The sequence below is a fragment of the Hemibagrus wyckioides genome, linkage group LG06, assembly GCF_019097595.1.
Source record: "Hemibagrus wyckioides isolate EC202008001 linkage group LG06, SWU_Hwy_1.0, whole genome shotgun sequence".
NCBI classification, from domain to species: domain Eukaryota; kingdom Metazoa; phylum Chordata; class Actinopteri; order Siluriformes; family Bagridae; genus Hemibagrus; species Hemibagrus wyckioides.
In genome coordinates, this window is record NC_080715.1 from 37,729,373 (window position 1) to 37,748,595 (window position 19,223).

The following is a 19,223-nucleotide window of genomic DNA, read 5'->3' on the forward strand; positions in this document are numbered from 1 at the left end:
CTCCGCTTTCTACATTTATGTTCAATAAATAAATTAAAAAGAAATGTTCCTATTACCTGATACAGGATGTATTACATCACCAAACATACTTCTTTAATGACCTGTATGAGACTTTATTTTATTTATTTATTTACAGAATTTTTACATCCAATTTGTGACAAGTGTAATATTAAGATCACCCCCTTCCTTAAAAATGAAAAAATCATCCAACCTAGACTGTAATGAGACCAATTTTAATTCTTTATTGACAGCAAGCTGAACATTTCTTTCATAAGCTTATTCCTTTCTAACAAATAAGATTTCACTAATTGTTTATTACATTTAAATTACATTTATTGTCTATGTAAACAGGAAATCACAAAATCCTACTTTCTGATGCGCCAGAACATTGAAAACTTCGACATCTGGTGGTGGAAAGTAATTATTGCAGTCATGAAATCGAAGCTGTTGATTTCGTAGCTTTCGAAAATTCTGAGATAATTCTGATAATTCTGATAATGATAATGATAATTCTGAGAACGTACATACATTTCTCTACACTCTACACATACATTTCATGCTATTATTCTAAAAAAGTATTCCATGTGTCCACCACAAAGCAAATGAAAAGAAAAGAAAAGTGTAATGGGTCTGATATCATTTTAAAAGTATTATACATATAAACAAACAAACAAACTAAAAAAAAAATCCATCCACTCATCTTCTGTACCACTTATCCTACACAAAGCATGTCCCAGGGAACTTGTGGGACACCCTGGATGGGCTACCAACATAGGGAAATCTGCGTGTAAAGATGTTCATCAACCTACAGTGCATGTCTCTGGACTGTCTTTGTACCTGAAAGAAACTCCCAAAGGAGAAGATGCAAACTTCTCATACAGGGCAGGGGTGAGAATCAAACCCTGAACCCCAGAGGTGCATGGCGAACATGAACTAAATCAGACCTGGTGAGATGTCTGGAAACAGCTCAAAATGATGACTGAACACACACTAAAAGATTGTAGACATGATTGTGTGAAAAACAGGTTCCCTAAAAATCCTTAAACATTGTATATGGAACCCATTTCAGCAGCAGTGACTTTATAAAACTTAATTACTTAAAAAAGTCATTTGTGCCAAAATATAACCGCTCTAAGCTGAATAACAGGAGACTGAATAGTAATAATGATAATAATAATAGTAAGACCTTCTGTACTAATAAACTGAACACTAAGAGAGTCTGATGTAATGCATGAGCTACAACCACAGGACTGGTTCACATCAGCGGTCCTGCACTGTGTCTGTTCTCAGCACTTGTTCTCACAGTGAAGCAGGTTGTACAATTCATCAGCATGAAGATAACTTCACACAATAATATCAGCTATACAGACATTATCAAGCATCAGCCAGGTCACTGTGTACAGAGCCAACTAATGTAGAGGACGTTAGGATTGACCGCAGGTGGACCAGTGATTCCCCTCCCCCCATGCACCAGAGACTTTTTAATAAGGACGCTGACAAGTATTCACAGTTTATAAAACCACAGACACATGAACAACTAGCATTCTCATAGTTCTGCAGAGCCAATGAGAGATACCCAGCATGTCAAAGTGACCATATGACTGTGGTCAGGGCAACGTGGGGGCTGATGGGAGAATGACAACTGCATCTTTCTCACAGCTTCAGTTAACCAACATTGTACCATGCAGAAAGAATACTGTGTAATACTCCACACTCAACAAGACCACTGTCACAAACCCTTTAACTAACTATAAGTGTGTTTTACAAAAACTCATTTTGAAATCCACATTCAGTCCAGACGACTTTCCCACGACAGTCACAAACAAACACAACTTCTACAGCAGTCGTCTTACACAAAACAGGGTGATGAACTTCATTTTTTCTGTCTTTTTGTCTTTTTTCTGTTTAAAAAATGCTTCACAAAAGATATAAAATGACACATATGCTCAAAAATGATTTCTGAGATTATTCATCAGCACACATATGATTAAGTCTGTTGTTTATGGCTAGAAAAAAAAAAAATCACAGGAAAATAAATCAAGTCAATATCCTGAATCCTGTGCTTATCATGGTATGTATTTAATCTACTGTATGATTTCAGCATTATTCTATATATTTACTGCAGATTAGTTTGTTACAATGCTGGCGTATTCGGTTTTCTCTCCAGCGTTGATCTGGACCCGAGCTGCTCCGGCTGTGTGAATGTGGCTTACAGTAGAGTAAGTAACATCAGGTACAGTCTGTGAAAGACAGAAGAGGAAAATTATTCATATAACACTTCTGTCACTTCTACTGTTGACTTTAAGAAGCAAATAAAATCCTGTAAAGACGACACAAATCTCTAAATCTGACTTCTTTCTTTACACCATGTGTTGTTCTGAACATTTAAGACTTAAAGATGTCACATGATAATAAAAATCCAGCTGAATCCAGACCTGTGTGTACACTAACCTGATCCTTCTGCTTTGGACGTCCTTCAGTAATCACCTTCTTTCCACATCTTCCTCCTAATGAGAAAAGACCTCAGAAATCACACCTCTAGTGGGAACTACAGACTTTCACTATTTGAAGTAATCAGGTGAAGTGTGGAGGCTGCTGTTCTGCTTCAGCTCCCATACATTAACACTGAGTGATGTAAAAACCTTACCCAAAATATCACAAATCAGTTTTTAATTAATCAGTTTTAAAATCTGGTATGTGTGTGTGTGTGTGTGTGTGTGTGTGTGTGTTGTACCTTTGTGTCTCCAACAAATAAATGCCACTACACCGACTATCACCAACAGAAAAGCCGCAGCAATGCCAAACACTGTGTAATAAAACACACCAAAAATATTAATAAATCTAATAATACTGGTATCTATTTCTTTGCTGATGAAAAGTTTTGGCACCCAGAGGGAGGCTGCTGTGAATTTGTTGTTTATCTTGTTCCAGTGTTGTTGAGGATGATGAAGGTGGAGAGTTTGTTGTTTTACTTGGAGGCTGTTCTGATGGAGGTCTTCTGTCTGTTTTCCCCGAGTGTGTTGAAGTTTCTCTTCTTCCTACTGAAAAGACAAAACATATTAAATCTAAAGTCTATTTTTAATCACTGTTAGTAATATGACACATGACACTAGAGTAAAGCATGTTCACAGTCATTAATGAAAAAATGTACCTTTAACATTTAGTCTGAAATCTTTTCTCTCTGCCTGTACAGAACATCTGTAGTTTCCCTGGTCCTCTTCAGTCAGGTCTGATAGGAGTAGAGAGAGGTTTCCTGGAGAGTTTTTACTGACCAGTTTGACTCTGTTTCTGTGATGTCCAGTCTGTTCAGGGTAAATTTCCTGATAATGATTGCTATTAGATTCTGTTGGTATTGAAAACTCCCATTTTAGAGACTTTGGTTTGTTCTGTAGGTCAGTGCAGACACAGGGCAGAACTACAGACTCTCCTGTGAACACAGTGATGTCCTCTACCTCTGCCTTCTTCACCAGCTCACAGCCTGAAAACACAACATTTACAGTTAATAATAGAAATACTGCAATTATTAATATTCCCTGCTTGGAAATCACAACATTTTCTGATAGAAACCAGAAGAGATTTTTAAAGGACCTGTTTAAATTCTCTCAATGAATCCAATATCAGGACTCTGATACCCAATACTGAAGCATTACTGACTTATTTTATTTTAATAACTGTAAAATCTTTAATAAACTTTAATATTTGTTTTATTCCAGCTGATGATGCTCCTACAAATGGAAACAATTCCGCCAGTTAACATACTTCATCTTCATTCCATTTTCTCTCTCACAGGTAGACCATGTAATATTATCTCTTTTACAGCTTGTGTGTGAAGCAGTGTTGTGTAGATCCTTTATTATTATTATTATTATTTTATAATAATCTATATTTTACTGCACCTCTTATTTCATTCCTCATTTATACTGGCACTACTGTATTTATTATTCTTTGTTTATTGTTTATTTTTTACAGCCTCTCTTCTCTTCTCTTCTCTTCTCTTCTCTTCTCTTCTCTTCTCTTCTCTTCTCTTCTCTTCTCTTCTCTTCTCTTCTCTTCTTGTTCTCTCATCTCTCATTCTCTCATCTGTCTTGCTGCTTGTATCTTGTCTACTTCATGCTCTTGGTGACTTTTCTATCTTATTTCTTTGAGGGTGGAATCATCAGAGATTATCTCAGAGACTGGACTTGAGTAAAACGGTCAATCACCATACTAGTATTTCTAGTGCTGAGAATTCCTTTATCTATTGACAGAACAGCTGAATGATGGAGTCTGTTCTGGTCCATTGTTCACCTAAGTCATGTCTGTATTTTAACTTAAATACTGCATTAGTGGAATAATAGAAAGTCATGATGTTCAGACTGTAATGTCTTACTGCTTTAACACTTTATATTTTATTTACATCTATCTTTAGGATGATTTCATTTAAGGCTTTTGTATGTCTTGGGCAGCGCTCAAGGGCTGTAAGGTATTTTAGTCACGTGGTGTGTGAGTGTGTATAGGTGTGTGTTTTAGTCACGTGGTGTGTGAGTGTGTATAGGTGTGTGTTTTAGTCACGTGTATGACATTAAAGTATGATTAGCCCTAGCGACTGACATTTAACAGTTTACACTCAACTCACAACACACTGACAACTCAGTGTGTGTGTTTGTGTGTGTGTGTGTGTGTGCCTTTGTAGTTGAAGTATATCCCACAAACAGAATGCTAAAACCTGTGTAATAATAAATAAATGTAAGAACAGAGATATGTTTTTTCACTTCTGATTGAAAATGAAAGCTATGTCACCCAGAGGGAGGCTGCTGTGAGTTTGTTGTTTATCTTGTTCCAGTGTTGTTGAGGATGATGAAGGTGGAGAGTTTGTTGTTTTACATGGAGGCTGTTCTGATGGAGGTCTTCTGTCTGTTTTCCCCGAGTGTGTTGAAGTTTCTCTTCTTCCTACTGAAAAGACAAAACATTAAATCTAAAGTCTGTTTTTAATCACTGTTAGTAATATGACACATGACACTCATGCTCAGTCATTAATGAAACAATGTCTGTAATACCTTCTTTAAAATAAAAGGTAACACAGAGGCATGTTAATGAAGATAAATGACACCTACATAAACAAAAACTTGAACATACATGAGTATTTATAAAGTGCTATAAGTGTAATCTGAGGTAAAGTCTGCATTTCTCAATGTTAATGTCAAGCTGATAAAAGAATTAATACAGATATCAGATATAAATTTCTATATATTATTTCTCTGACTGTACATTAGAGTGAGACTGATTTTAATTTAACATCATATAAATTCTATGAATCAGATATAAATATAAAAATAGATTAAACAACATGACACTGACACCTTTTGAAGCTGTTATTAATGTTTATGTAGGCTTATGTCAGCTGTAATGAAGGTGTGTTCTGAAGGCTGTGCTCTCTGGTGATGATAATCAGACAGAAATCACATGACACAAAGGTGGTTCTGTGTTGTTACCCTGCTCCTGCTCTGACCTGCTCACCAAATAGGAGTCATTATAATGTGTCACACTGTGACTTATAGAATAAAACCCTCAGTTATGGTAAATTTAGTAGACAGTTTTGTTACGTATGTGACTATAGTTCATTTGGAAATCAGGTCAGCTTATACACTGAATATAAACTTTTATTGTGTATATAAATGCTTTATCTTTAACATTAATCCTGATGTCTCTGAATTCCCAGAATCCAGTGCTGCACCTGTAGTCTCCCTGATCCTCTTCTCTCAGGTCAGATATGAACAGAGACAGATTACCAGGAGAAATGTTATTAAACAGCTGAAGTCTGCCACGGTAGTGTTCATCATTTAACACGTCAGTCAGAGATCCTGTTCTGAAGGTCATCCAGGTGAATGTCTGAGGTTTGGTGTTCAGGTCAGAGCAGGAGCAGGGTAACAGAACTGAACCTCCTTGGTGTTGGGTGATTTCTACCAGGTCATTATCACCAGAGAGATCACAGCCTACAGAAACAAACATACAAAAACTCAGAATCTACTGAATACTATATGAAGTACAAAGATCAGGACTGAAGCATGGACCCTGGAGCTGTGAGGAGATGATGATACCCACTGCATGGTGAAAAGTCCATGTGAAATATAAGCTGTAGACACAGAGTTTTTTTGGAAGTTGAGTTTAACTGAGAAAAGTATTCATGATATTTGAAAGCTGAGGTTATTCAATCCTTTTTGTATCAAAGCAGTGAAAAGTGATACACAGTTCAGTTCACATAGACCTCTGTTGTGTTCACTGTGTGAAAAGATTTAAAAAAGTGAACACAGTGTTGATAAATGGATGTAACCAAAATAAAATGTAAATAAGGCACAATGTAGGAAGTGAAGCTGGAGGTCACTGAACCTTCACTGATAAATAAAGTTAAAACATTACTTAAGGAACTTCTTCATAGGGCTACATGACACCTAAATAAACCTTTCATAATAACTGACATGAACCTAAATCAATATTTATAAAGACATGGATTTAAAAAGTCTTCCTAATGTATCAGCTGATGTACAGACTGTGTTTATCAATGTTAATGTTAAACTGGTATAAACACCTAGTCTAGTGTCTTATGGAGATTTTCTTTGACTGTAAATTAGAGTTTGGTTTTAATGTTTCATGTCATATTAAATTTTATTCTGATGTATCAGATATTAATATAAAAACTGACTCAACAAGCTCAGAGTGACATCTAATGAAGGCTTTATTACTGTTTATGTAGTCATATGTCTGCTGACATGAAGGGATTATACAGGTGTCATGTAGCTCTATAAACACTACAGTGTTATCAGAATTAATCATAGATTAGACTGAGAAATATCACAAATCCAATCTAATTATTACTGTTTATAAGTTGAAAATAACGTCACTCTACGACTCCTAGATCAATTTCTCTTAAGTTATAGTAAATGGAGTAAACATTTTTGTTACATACAGTATGTAATTATAATTCTTTTTTAAGCCTTAACAAGGATGATTTTACATTTAAGATCAAGTTTGTATTAAAATGCTTTACCTTTAACATTAATCTTCATGTCTCTGTATTCCTTCTCAGTGCTGCACCTGTAGTCTGCCCCATCTTCTTCTCTCAGGTCAGATATGAACAGAGACAGATTACCAGGAGAAATGTTATTAAACAGCTGAAGTCTGCCACGGTAGTGTTCATCATTTAACATGTCAGTCGAAGGTCCTGTTCTGTAGGTCCTCCAGGTGAATGTCTGAGGTTTGGTGTTCAGGTCAGAGCAGGAGCAGGGTAACAGAACTGAACCTCCTTGGGATCCATTAAACACCTGATGATTATCACCAGAGAGATCACAGCCTACAGAAACAAACATACAAAAACTCAGAATCTACTGAATACTATATGAAGTACAAGAAAATATTTATGCTTCAGTAGAATTAATTCCAAAATCATGAAATGTTTGTTTTACTTCTATTGACTAAATGAGAATTATTAGTTATAATGATTATAATATTATTTTTAAAACTTATATATTATAAGGAAAATACATTGTGATAATTTAAAAATATTTTCTTTATTTAAAATTGTACCATATTCTAATGTTGGTATAATTAGTAAAGGCTTGTCAATATAAAGCTCACAGCGAGAGAAGTGAGAAAAATGAATCTCTTGTTTCTCAGCCCAGTTCCTAACTACTGTGTGTGTTACACTATCCTGTGATCATGTGTGTATTTGTTCCACTTGTAGTTAGACAGCTGTGTTTTGACTCAATGTTACAACTACATCTGAAAATAAAGACAATTTGGAGAGAATAAAACTACACAAAGTGCAGATTTCTTTAAACTGATCAGTTTTCAATTTTACAATTACTCTTTACACAGTTGGTTTCACGCAGTTGTACAGTTCAGTACATCAGTTCACCTCACATCCATAATGCACTATAACCATCAATACACTTCACACACTCCTCAAAACCAGAACATGAGTAAAATCTCTCTCAACAACATGAACCTGGAAATACTGGAAATACATCCTGCATTGTATTTCTCTCTCATGTACTCACAGAGGAAACCAGGGGCATGAGAAGAACAAACACAGAAACTCCACACAGATGGGAACCTGATCTCAGGACTGAAGCAGGGACCCTGGAGCTGTGAGGAGACGACGCTACACACTGCATCACCACACTGCTCATAGATCCACACATTTACACTTTTGTAGAGATGGGAATGAAGAGAAAAATAGAACACATGGATAAGGATAAAGTAGAAATCAGCCAGGTATTTTTTTTTTATAAATTTATTTATATTTTATAATATAATTTATAGATTTTTACTGAATTTCTTTCACGGAATTGTGTCAGTTCTGAAAATGTGAACACAGTGTTGATAAATGCTTGTAACTAATGCTAAAAATATGATGTAATGCAGGAAGTGCATTAGATACAATCGATACAAGTCCTTTTCTTCTTCCAACAATATCCAACTGAATATCTCACACAGCTCTCCATACATCTTCTCCTTAGCCTTCACAACATCTCTTCACCTTATGATGCATCTCCTTGTGCTCCTGTCTACTTTCTTCATCACTTCGCCTATCCCAGTTCTTTTCTGCCAGCCTCTTTCTCCTTATACTTTCCTGTACTTCCTCATTCCACCACCAAGTCTCTTTGTCTTCTTTCCATTGTCCAGATGTCATACCTAGTACGTACCTAGCTGTCTCCCTCACCACTTCTGCAGTACCTGACCAACTGTCCAGTATCCCTTCATCCCAGCATCTGTCCCATCTCCTCTCTGAATTTCACACAACAGTCTTCTTCCTTTAGCTTCCACCACCTGATCTGAGATTCAGTCTTTGTTCTCTTCCTCATCCTCACTGCTAAAATCATCCTACAGACTACCATCCTGTGCTGTCTAGTTACACTCTCCCCTGCCAACACCTTACAGTCTCTAATCTCTTTCAGGTTGTATCTCCTGCATAGGACATAGTCCACCTGTGTAGATTTTTACTGAGTTTATTTTATCGCATTGTGTCAGTTTTTAAAATACCAGTGTTGATAAATGCATGTAACTAATTTTTATGCAAAATAAAAACTCTAAATATGATGTAATGTAGGAAGTGAAGTTGGTGGTCAGAGAGACAGCAGTGACAGAGAGACAGCAAAAAAAGGTGTGAAATTCACACACATCTATTTACAGCTAAGACCAGAGTGAAGAAGTGATGCACAAGTTACAGGAAATAACTTTTCTACTATGCTTTATATGAGTTATTAAAGATACATTCAATAAGACAGAGATTGAGATAATGACACAGACATTATCAAGCATCAGCCAGGTCACTGTGTACAGAGCCAACTAATGTAGAGGATGTTAGGATTGACCGCAGGTGGACCAGTGATTCCCCTCCCCCCATGCACCAGAGATTTTTTAACAAGGACACTGACAAGTATTCACAGTTTATAAAACCACAGACACATGAACAGCTAGCATTCCCATAGTTCTGCAGAGCCAATGTGAGACACCCAGCATGTCAGAGTGACCACATGACTGTGGTCAGGGCAACGTGGGGGCTGATGGGAGAATGACAACTTCCTCTTTCTCTAACAGGGTATTAAACTTTCCCCCCCTTTTTTCCCTTTATCAAAGAATGCTTCACGAAAGATATAAAATGACACGTAGACTCAAAATATTATTTCTGATATTATCCATCAGCACAGAGACACTTTACTGCCAAAGGTTTTGGGACATCTGCCTTTACATGCAAATGAATTTTAATGCCACCCCTTTCTTCATCCAGAGGATGTAATGGGTGTTTATGGGAATTTTTGACCATTCCTCTAGAAGTGCATTTGTGAGGTCAGGCACTGATGCTGGATGAGAAGGCATGGCTCACAGTCTTCACTCTAATTCATCCCAAACGTGTTCTATCAGAGGATAGTTGAGGTCAGAACTCTGTGCAGGCCAGTCATGTTCCTCCACACCAAACTCGCTCATCCATGTCTTTATGGACCTTGCTTTGTGGACTGGTGTACAGTCATGTTGGAACAGGAAGGGGTCATCCCCAAACTGTTTCCACAAAGATGGAAACATGAAATTGTCTAAAATGTCTTGCTATGCTGAAGCATTATGAGTTCCTTTCACTGGAACTGATGGGCCAAGCCCAACCCCTGAAAAACACCCCCACACCATAACCCAACCCTCCACCAAACTTTACATTTGGCACAATGCCATCAGGCAAGTACCGTTCTCCTGGCAACCGCCAAACCCAGACTCATCCATCGGATTGCCAGACAGGAAAGTGTGATTGGTCACTTCAGAGAACACATTTCCACTGCTTTAAAGTCCAGTGGCGGTGTGCTTTACACCACTGCATCTGACACTTTGCACTGCACTTGGTGATATAAGGCTTGGATGCAGCTGTTCTGTGATTTTACGTGGCCTACCACTTGGTGGCTAAGTTGCTGTTGTTCCCAACTGCTTCCACAACTGTTATAACAGTTGTAGGAAAACATCATTTGAGTTCACTCTAGAATCTACTGTAACATACATTTCTCTTTGAATGATCATTTACATATCCCAGCTCTCACCACCAAATGGTGATCAAATCAGATGCTGATGAGGAACTGTGAACTAGCTGACAGTTGGGGGACCAACTCTGGGGATCTTTCTCCCATCCAGTGCTTTGTTTAAGAGTATCACCTCTAGGGTTTTGTACTGTCACACCTCCAAGTCCTGCCCACTCAAGGCCTTTAAAACTACAACATACAGTATGTTCCTTTTCACTGGACTTGAGGACTACAGTACCACCGCAGTGTGTTCTGATCTCCAATAAAACATTTCTGCTGAACACTACTTCTGAGTCCCCTGAGTCTGCTTCGGTGAATTCACAACACAATTGACTGTGGAATATTTAGTAATGAGGAAATTTCACTAATGGACTTATTGCACAGGTGGCAACCTGTCAGGTACCATGCTTGAATTCACAGAGCTCTTGAGAGCAACCAAATTTTTCACAAATATTAAAATATATAAAATATAGCAGTCTGCATGCCTAGGTGCTTGATTTTATAAACCTGTGGCCATGGAAGTGATTCAAACACCTGAATGATTTGGAGGGGTGACCCAAAACTTTTGGCATTATAGTGTATTATACATACAATTACTCCAGTTAAAATACTTCATCTTTCATAAAAACAATAAAATGGTTGTTAACATATGCTTTTATGGCATGTACCTTAACTAAATATAGTTAATACATTACTTAAGTTACATGTTCATACAGTTCATAACAACTGACATAAACCTAAATAAATATTATATGTAGGATTATATTAGTTGTTTGTTAATATGTTAATGTTTATGTTAAATGATTTCACTGGACCACCGACACATACAGAACAAACACAGAAACTCCACACAGATGGGAACCTGATCTCAGGACTGAAGCAGGGACCCTGGAGCTGTGAGGAGACGACGCTACACACTGCATCACCACACTGCTCATAGATCCACACATTTACACTTTTGTAGAGATGGGAATGAAGTGAAAAATAGAACACATGGATAAGGATAAAGTAGAAATCAGCTATTTTTTTTGCTATAATTTTATTTATATTTTATAATTAATCTTAATTTAAAGATTTTTATTGAATTTATTTTACTGAATTGTGTCAGTTTTGAAAATGTGAAATGTGTTGATAAAAGCAATTAACTAATGTTAAAAAATAAAAACCCTAAATATGATGTAATGCAGGAAGTGGAGTTGGTGGTCAGAGAGACAGCATTGAGAGAGAGACAGCAGAAAAAGGTGTGAAATTCACACACATCTATTTACAGCTAAGACCAGAGTGAAGAAGTGATGTACAAGTTACAGGAAATAACTTTTCTACTATGCTTTATATGAGTTATTATAGATACATTCAATAAGACAGAGATTGTGAGAGATGTAATTCAGTAAATGTGTAAAAACATACACTGCAAGTATTATAGGGATGTAAAATAATCTGACTGTAGAATCCTCCTTATTCATTAGCCCACCTCTCTTCATCAGTACATTTTACACTGAAGTTAATCAGGAAGAAAAAATCCACATGATCAAAGCGGAACAGGTCTAAATAAGGACATTATAACACAAGGCAGGATGTGTACGTTTCGGCACACACACACACACACACACACACACACACACACACAGACACACACCAGTCCCTCAGCATGAAATGCCTGAGTGTCTGTCTTTATATACTTTGGTTTTCAGGAAACCACAACAACCACTAGGTCATTTCTCTTTTTTGAAAACATATTTCATCGCTCTTTCCATACATAAATACACTGTAAAGTAAGAATGCTTTAAAAATAAAGTGTTAATGGTTATGCAAAATGTAAAGTGAGCAAAAAGAATAAAACCTAAATCAAATCAATGCTTGTTGTGTCTACCCTTTTCCTTCAAATCAGCATCTTGCACATTTTGTACACTTAAAAGAACTCAAGGATTTTGAAGGATCAGATATACACTACTCATAAAAAGTTGAGGATGTTTGTCTTTGACTGAAATTTATGGAAAATGTAAAAAGTTCACGCTACAGTGATATAATATCATGAAAGTAGGGCATTTAAGTAGAAGCATGCAATAATGATTTCCTCATCTCAAACAATTTATAGAAACAAAAGCCAACAACAGTGGTGGGTATACCACAACAAAAAATGTCAATGTCTCAATAATTTGTCATGTGCCCTTGACCATCATTTACAGCTTGACAACGACGTCTCATGCTGTTCACGAGTCGACTTATTGTCTGCTGAGGCATGGCATTCCACTCTTCTTGAAGGGCGGCCCTCAGGTCATTGAGGTTCTGGGGTGCAGGGTTACGAGCCTCTACACAGTGACTCAGCTGATCCCATAGGTTTTCTATGGGATTCAGGTCTGGAGAGAGTGCAGGCCACTCCATTTGAGGTACCCCAGCCTTCAGCAGCCATTCCCTAATGATGCGACCTTGATGAGCTGGAGCATTGTCGTCCATGAAGATGAAATTAGGTCTGTGTTGTTCATGTAGGGGCACAATGACTGGATTAATGATGTTATTCAGGTAGTATTGACTTGTCACTGTACCATTCACAAGATGTAGGGCAGTTCTGTATTGAGTAGACACACCTGCCCAGACTGTAACACCACCACAACAGTGGCTGATGCATAGCCCTCTCCTTGACGTCTCCAACATCGTTGGCGGCCATCATTTCTGCTCAACATGAATCGACTTTCATCAGAGAACAGCACTGAGGCCCATTGGTCCCTCGTCCAGCCTAACTGCTCCCTGGCCCATGCAGGTCGTCTAGCACGCAGACCACGCTGATGTAAACGGTTTCAAATGGTCCGACGTGACACTTGGGTGCCTCTCACCTCCCTTAAATGTGCCTGGAGTTGAGTGGCATTCATCATCCGGTTCTGCAGGGCACTATTCACAATGAAGCGGTCATCAACGTGGGATGTGGCCAAAGGATGTCCACTTCTATGCCTTTCTGTGACTCTTCCAGTCTCTCTGTATCTCTGTATCAACCTGCTGATGACACTCTGTGACACTCTAAGCTCAGTGGCCACTTCCCTCTGAGAACATCCTGTTTGAAGCCTCGCAATGGTGAGGTACTGTTGATCAATTGTTAGGTGTGGTCTTGGTCTCATGATGTCAAAATGTGAACAGCATGATGAAGAGGACTGTTTAAATACCAATTCTAATGGAACCAGAAAATTTATTGGTTGATTCATGGATCAAACACCGGTTGTGAATTTTGCCGTTAAGCACCTTGTTAGAGAACAGCAAGTTATGCAAAAAGTACTGAAACACTGAACAGTTGGACATGTGCATTCAAAAGTGTAGAGAAGGTCAAATTAAGTTCACCTGTAAAGGTTATAGGGCATTTTAGGTGCATCCTGAAATTTCACCCGAAAGACGAATATTCTTAACTTTTTGTGAGTAGTGAGTAGTGTGTTTCCTGAGACTCCTGAGACTTACAGGAAGAAATAAAGTCACGTTTACCAAGTGTGAGCTGAGGAGCTGCAGCTCCTGTGGGGTGTTCCCGGTCTGCAATGGTCAGTATCTATCAAAAGTGGTCCAAAGAAGGAACAGTGGTGGACCGGTGACAGGGTCATGGGTGGCAATAGCTCACTGGTGTACATGTGGAGCGAAAGCTGGCCCATGTGGTCCGATCCAACAGATGAGCTACTGTTGCTCAAATTGCTGAAGAAGTTAATGCTGGTTCTGATAGAAAGGGGTCAGAATACACAGTGCATCACAGTCAGGGTACCTGCAGACCAGTGAGAGTGAGCCATGCTGACCCCTGTGCACCACCGAAAGCACCAACAGTGTGCATGTGAGCGTCAGAACTGGACCACGGAGCAATGAAAGAAGCTGGTCTACATCACGTGGATGGCCGGGTGCGTGTGCATTGCTTACATAGGGAACACACCAGGTTGTACTATGGGAAGAAGGCATGCTGGTGAAGGCAGTGTCATGCTATGTGCAATGTTCTGCTGGAAAACCTTGTGTCCTGCCATCCATGTGGATGTTACTTTGACATGCACCACCTACCTAAGCATTGTTGCAGACCATGTACACCCTTTCATGGAAACAGTATTCCCTGATGGCTGTGGCCTCTTTCAGCAGGATAATGCACCATGCCACAAACCAAAAATGGATCAGGAATGGTTTGATGAGTACAACAAAGAGTTTGAGGTGTTGACTTGGTCTCCAAATTCCCCAGATCTCAATCCAATCCAGCATCTGTGGGATGTTCTGAACAAACAAGTCAGATCCATGGAGGCCTCACCTCGTAACTTACAGGACTTAAAGGATCTGCTGCTAACATCTTGGTGCCAGATACCACAGCACACCTTCAGGGATCTAGTGGAATTCATGCCTTGATGGGTCAGGGCTGTTTTGGCAGCAAAAAAGGGGGACCAACACAATATTAGGCAGGTGGTCATAATGTTATGCCTGATTGGTGTATGATTACATTGCTATGGCTTAGCGACATCTCGTGTCATAACGCTGCTACTACAGCTGGTCTACAGATAATTACTCCTGATTGATAGAGGTTGTTTTTCAAAATAAAAAACCCTGAAGACCGTGATAGTTAATAAAATTGAATAAAATAAAAAAATTCAAGGTTCTACCTTTTTCAAAAGATTTCTATCTAATTCTACATTTCAGAGGTCTGAACTGGTTCCTAAAAGACCTTCTGTACTAATAAACTGAACACTAAGAGAGTCTGATGGTACAACCACAGGACTGGTTCACATCAGCGGTCCTGCACTGTGTCTGTTCTCAGCACTTGTTCTCACAGTGAAGCAGGTTGTACAATTCATCAGCATGAAGATAACTTCACACAATAATATCAGCTATACAGACATTATCAAGCATCAGCCAGGTCACTGTGTACAGAGCCAACTAATGTAGAGGACGTTAGGATTGACCGCAGGTGGACCAGTGATTCCCCTCCCCCCATGCACCAGAGACTTTTTAATAAGGACACTGACAAGTATTCACAGTTTATAAAACCACAGACACATGAACAACTAGCATTCTCATAGTTCTGCAGAGCCAATGTGAGACACCCAGCATGTCAGAGTGACCACATGACTGTGGTCAGGGCAACGTGGGGGCTGATGGGAGAATGACAACTGCATCTTTCTCACAGCTTCAGTTAACCAACATTGTACCATGCAGAAAGAATACTGTGTAATACTCCACACTCAACAAGACCACTGTCACAAACCCTTTAACTAACTATAAGTGTGTTAATGTTTATGTTAACTGATTTCACTGGACCACCGACACATACAGAACAAACACAGAAACTCCACACAGATGGGAACCTGATCTCAGGACTGAAGCAGGGACCCTGGAGCTGTGAGGAGACGACGCTACACACTGCATCACCACACTGCTCATAGATCCACACATTTACACTTTTGTAGAGATGGGAATGAAGTGAAAAATAGATCTTCTGGTTGTAACTAATGCTAAAAATATGATGTAATGCAGGAAGTGAAGTTGGTGGTCAGAAAGACAGCAGTGACAGAGAGACAGCAGAAAAAGGTGTGAAATTCACACACATCTATAAATCTATAGGAATCCTCCTTATTCATTAGCCCACCTCTCTTCATCAGTACATTTTAGACTGAAGTTAATCAGGAAGAAAAAATCCACAAAAGCTGAACAGGTCTAAATAAGGACATTATAACACAAGGCAGGATGTGTACGTTTACCTTGTGTATAAAGATTAATGCTGTCTTTGAACAGATTAATTAGAAGAACATGCTGGTCCTGAAATTTACAGTTTTAATGTTATTAATTCTCTAAATAATAAACATTCAACAGTGTTTGGTTTGTTAGTTCAGGATCAGAGCTGAACTCGGGCCTACTGTAAACCCAGTCTGGACAGAAACCACATGAACTAAACACAAAGCAGCTGAACTAAGAACTGGCTAATATTCTCTCTCCTTTCTGTAATAGAAAATAGAAAATAACTTCACTCACCTGCAGCCACGTGAAACACGACAGACAAAAGATACAAGCACTTCATCATTACTGATTCTTCTGTACACACACACACCAGTTCCTCAGCGTGAAACACACACACACTCTGACACACTGCCTGAGTGTCTCTCTTTATATACTCTGGTTTTCAGGAAACCACAACGAACACTACGTCATTTCTCATTATTGAAAACGTATTTCATCACTCTTTCCATCATTATAAACATTCGTTTATGTACACACTCTCACACACATAATTTTAATTAATAACATAAGTTAATATAGTATAAACTATAGTATAAAAAGATTAGATTTATTTATTTATTATTAGATTACAGAGCTATGGTTTAGAGACTAAGTGGCGACATCTTGTGTCATAACGCTGCTACTACAGCTGGTCTACAGATAATTACTCATCACCGATATAAAGCTATATCCAGATTTCTGCAGAAAGAAGAAAAAAGCCCTTTATTGTCTCTAATTAATGAACAGGATAATTGTAATATTATTTTTCTTCACATTTCCCAGCTTGGTCAGAATTTGGAGTATGTTGTAAAGCTGCATGTTTATTGTTAAGATTCCTTTTTTCTCAATCTTTGTAACTGGTAATGAAAATGACATCATCACATGACCCACAGTGACGCACTGCCTAAATGGCTATTTCCAGAGGCAGGTAATAGGTGTGTCTGACTTGAAACAACTCTGCGCAGACCGATTGGTACACGAGGTCAAAGTACCGCGAGAGTGACTTAAGAGTGTGCGCTCGAATATGCTCGAGAATCACTCTCGCGATACTTTGGTGTCTTCATTTGGCAGACGGATGCTTTCATGCAAAGTAACTTCAAACCAACAAACAGCATGTGAGTGCTGTGCTGTGACAAGTCTCGTTTAGTCTAACACAGTGCATGTAGCATGGTTTTTTAAATAATAAATAAAAAGAATAAAAATGAGATAGAATAGAGAGTGCTAGTGTTTGTGGGTCAAGATTTTTATATAACAAATAAAAGAAATCATAGAGGTAGAATAGAGAGTGTAAGTGTTAGAGGGTCAAGATACTTTAAAAATAAATAAATATGAATTACCTGCACACGCACATCTACAGCATGGCTAACTGCAAGCTAATGATGTTCACAAATCTTAGAAAATGACACACTAGCACACTGTTTTAGAGATGGGGATTATTTAAGGAGTATTTTCTAGTGCCAGATTTGACCAGAAATTTCTTCTTCTTCTTTTCAAATTTATGCTAAGCAAAACTAAACATGCAGGCTATACTCAGAATAATATGTGCTTTTATGATTTATGAGATCTTCAGTAGTATGACTGTAATATACAATTAATATAAGTATAGATTATTGAAGGACGCCACCTTGCCTCATGGCAGACTGCAATGCCACATGCAACCGCTGAAGGTAAGCAGAGGGTTTCTCTCCTGGGTTCTGGAAGATATTCAAGAATTTTGCAAATAGTTCATCGCCATCCTCGATGGTGGCGAAAGCAGAATCAAGCAGTTGAAGGTAGGTAGATGGTGACGCTGTCAGGCCAACAGACTTGATGATGTCAGCTGCTGGGGAAAGCAGACTCTCACAGATCCTACGCACTCTGTGGAAATCAGAAACTGTCGGGTCTTGTAACAGTAATCCAACACTAGTGCGCCAAGTCTCATAATCAACTTCGTTTGGTGGACAAGGAACACGTCCGTCAGTACTAAGTCAGTACTGCGTACAAGATGCTCCACCACGACTCTCTGCACTCCAGGTGGATTTAAATCACTAGTAGTGAGCGATGGGGATTCTGGACCTGCCGCTGCTGGAACCAGTGGGACAGAGTGATATGCAGCATCTGCTGTTGCCTGAGACTGCTTTAGAGTAAAATCAGTCAGACACGGATCTGCTCAAGGAGCAGATGAAGTGTCACTAACTTCAGCAAGAACGGGTGCAGGACATGGCTTTGGGACCACAATCTCATGCATTTGAGCTAACATACTCTTCAAAACATCCTCAAATTCTCACCACTGCGGCTTGCCAACCCTCTCAGTTCATTGAGGAAAGTTTGAGTTGTGTTTCGTCCACATCTCTCAACATAAGTATTTGACAAAGCTGTCACATGGAAGGAGACATCAGGGTTATTTTTCGCTTGCTGGACATATGGAAGCATTGTCTGAAGGGTTTGTACTGCCAGCCCAGAGCTAAACTCAACTATCAAGGACTTCCCTGACTCTGAACTAGAATCACTTATTGAGATGGTTCTATTAATTGACCCATACTGTTTCACAAAGTCCACTATTTCTTCCTCCACTTCTGTCCCAGTAACGCCTCTAATTAGGACTGCATTGGGAACTTTAACCCCTTTTTCCTCTATCACCTCCATTCTGGGATACTTATTATACTTTATTATTTGGTTGGCTTCTGCACTAAAGATGTTAGGTAGAACTAAGCCTTTCCTTTTTTTCCTTCAAGGTTAAGACGGAATCTCTAGAATTAAAATTATTAGTTAATGTGTGTTCTTTGCCTCCTGGCTGGCTCGCCACTTATTGTGTAACACCCGCCTGGCGAGAACGGTCTTACATTCGTCGCCAACCGGATGCTTGACCCAATGTTATACACAGTTAATGAAACAGTGTGTTCAACACACTGAGCCAGAGTAATGGGCCAATCAGAAGAAACAGAGTCCGTGGGAGGCAAAGAATACAGAGAACACACAGATTTGAAGTTTTTAGAT

The 19,223-nt window shown here is 38.7% G+C and overlaps 1 protein-coding gene across 1 annotated transcript; it reads right to left on the reverse strand.

The window, feature by feature from the left end:
• Nucleotides 1-222: 222 nt before the first annotated feature.
• Nucleotides 223-16,609, reverse strand: LOC131354098 (uncharacterized). Its single transcript, XM_058391374.1, has 8 exons — nt 16,503-16,609; nt 7,025-7,327; nt 4,780-4,932; nt 3,152-3,478; nt 2,889-3,041; nt 2,735-2,806; nt 2,452-2,507; nt 223-2,240 (listed from the first exon to the last, which is right to left on the reverse strand). Exons 1-8 carry the CDS (start codon nt 16,549-16,551, stop codon nt 2,127-2,129), a joined length of 1,227 nt encoding a protein of 408 aa, XP_058247357.1. The 5' UTR covers nt 16,552-16,609; the 3' UTR covers nt 223-2,126.
• Between the last annotated feature and the right edge of the window lie 2,614 nt (nt 16,610-19,223).

Bases quoted from the DNA above. Each gene is read 5' to 3' on its own strand.
- LOC131354098 (XM_058391374.1), bottom strand. From the start codon at position 16,551: ATGATGAAGTGCTTGTATCTTTTGTCTGTCGTGTTTCACGTGGCTGCA. The intron at 7,328-16,502 runs GTGAGTGAAGTT...TTGTTTCTGTAG, and splicing joins CGTGTTTCACGTGGCTGCAG to GCTGTGATCTCTCTGGTGAT. The intron at 3,479-4,779 runs GTGACATAGCTT...TTGTGTTTTCAG, and splicing joins TCACAGCAGCCTCCCTCTGG to GCTGTGAGCTGGTGAAGAAG.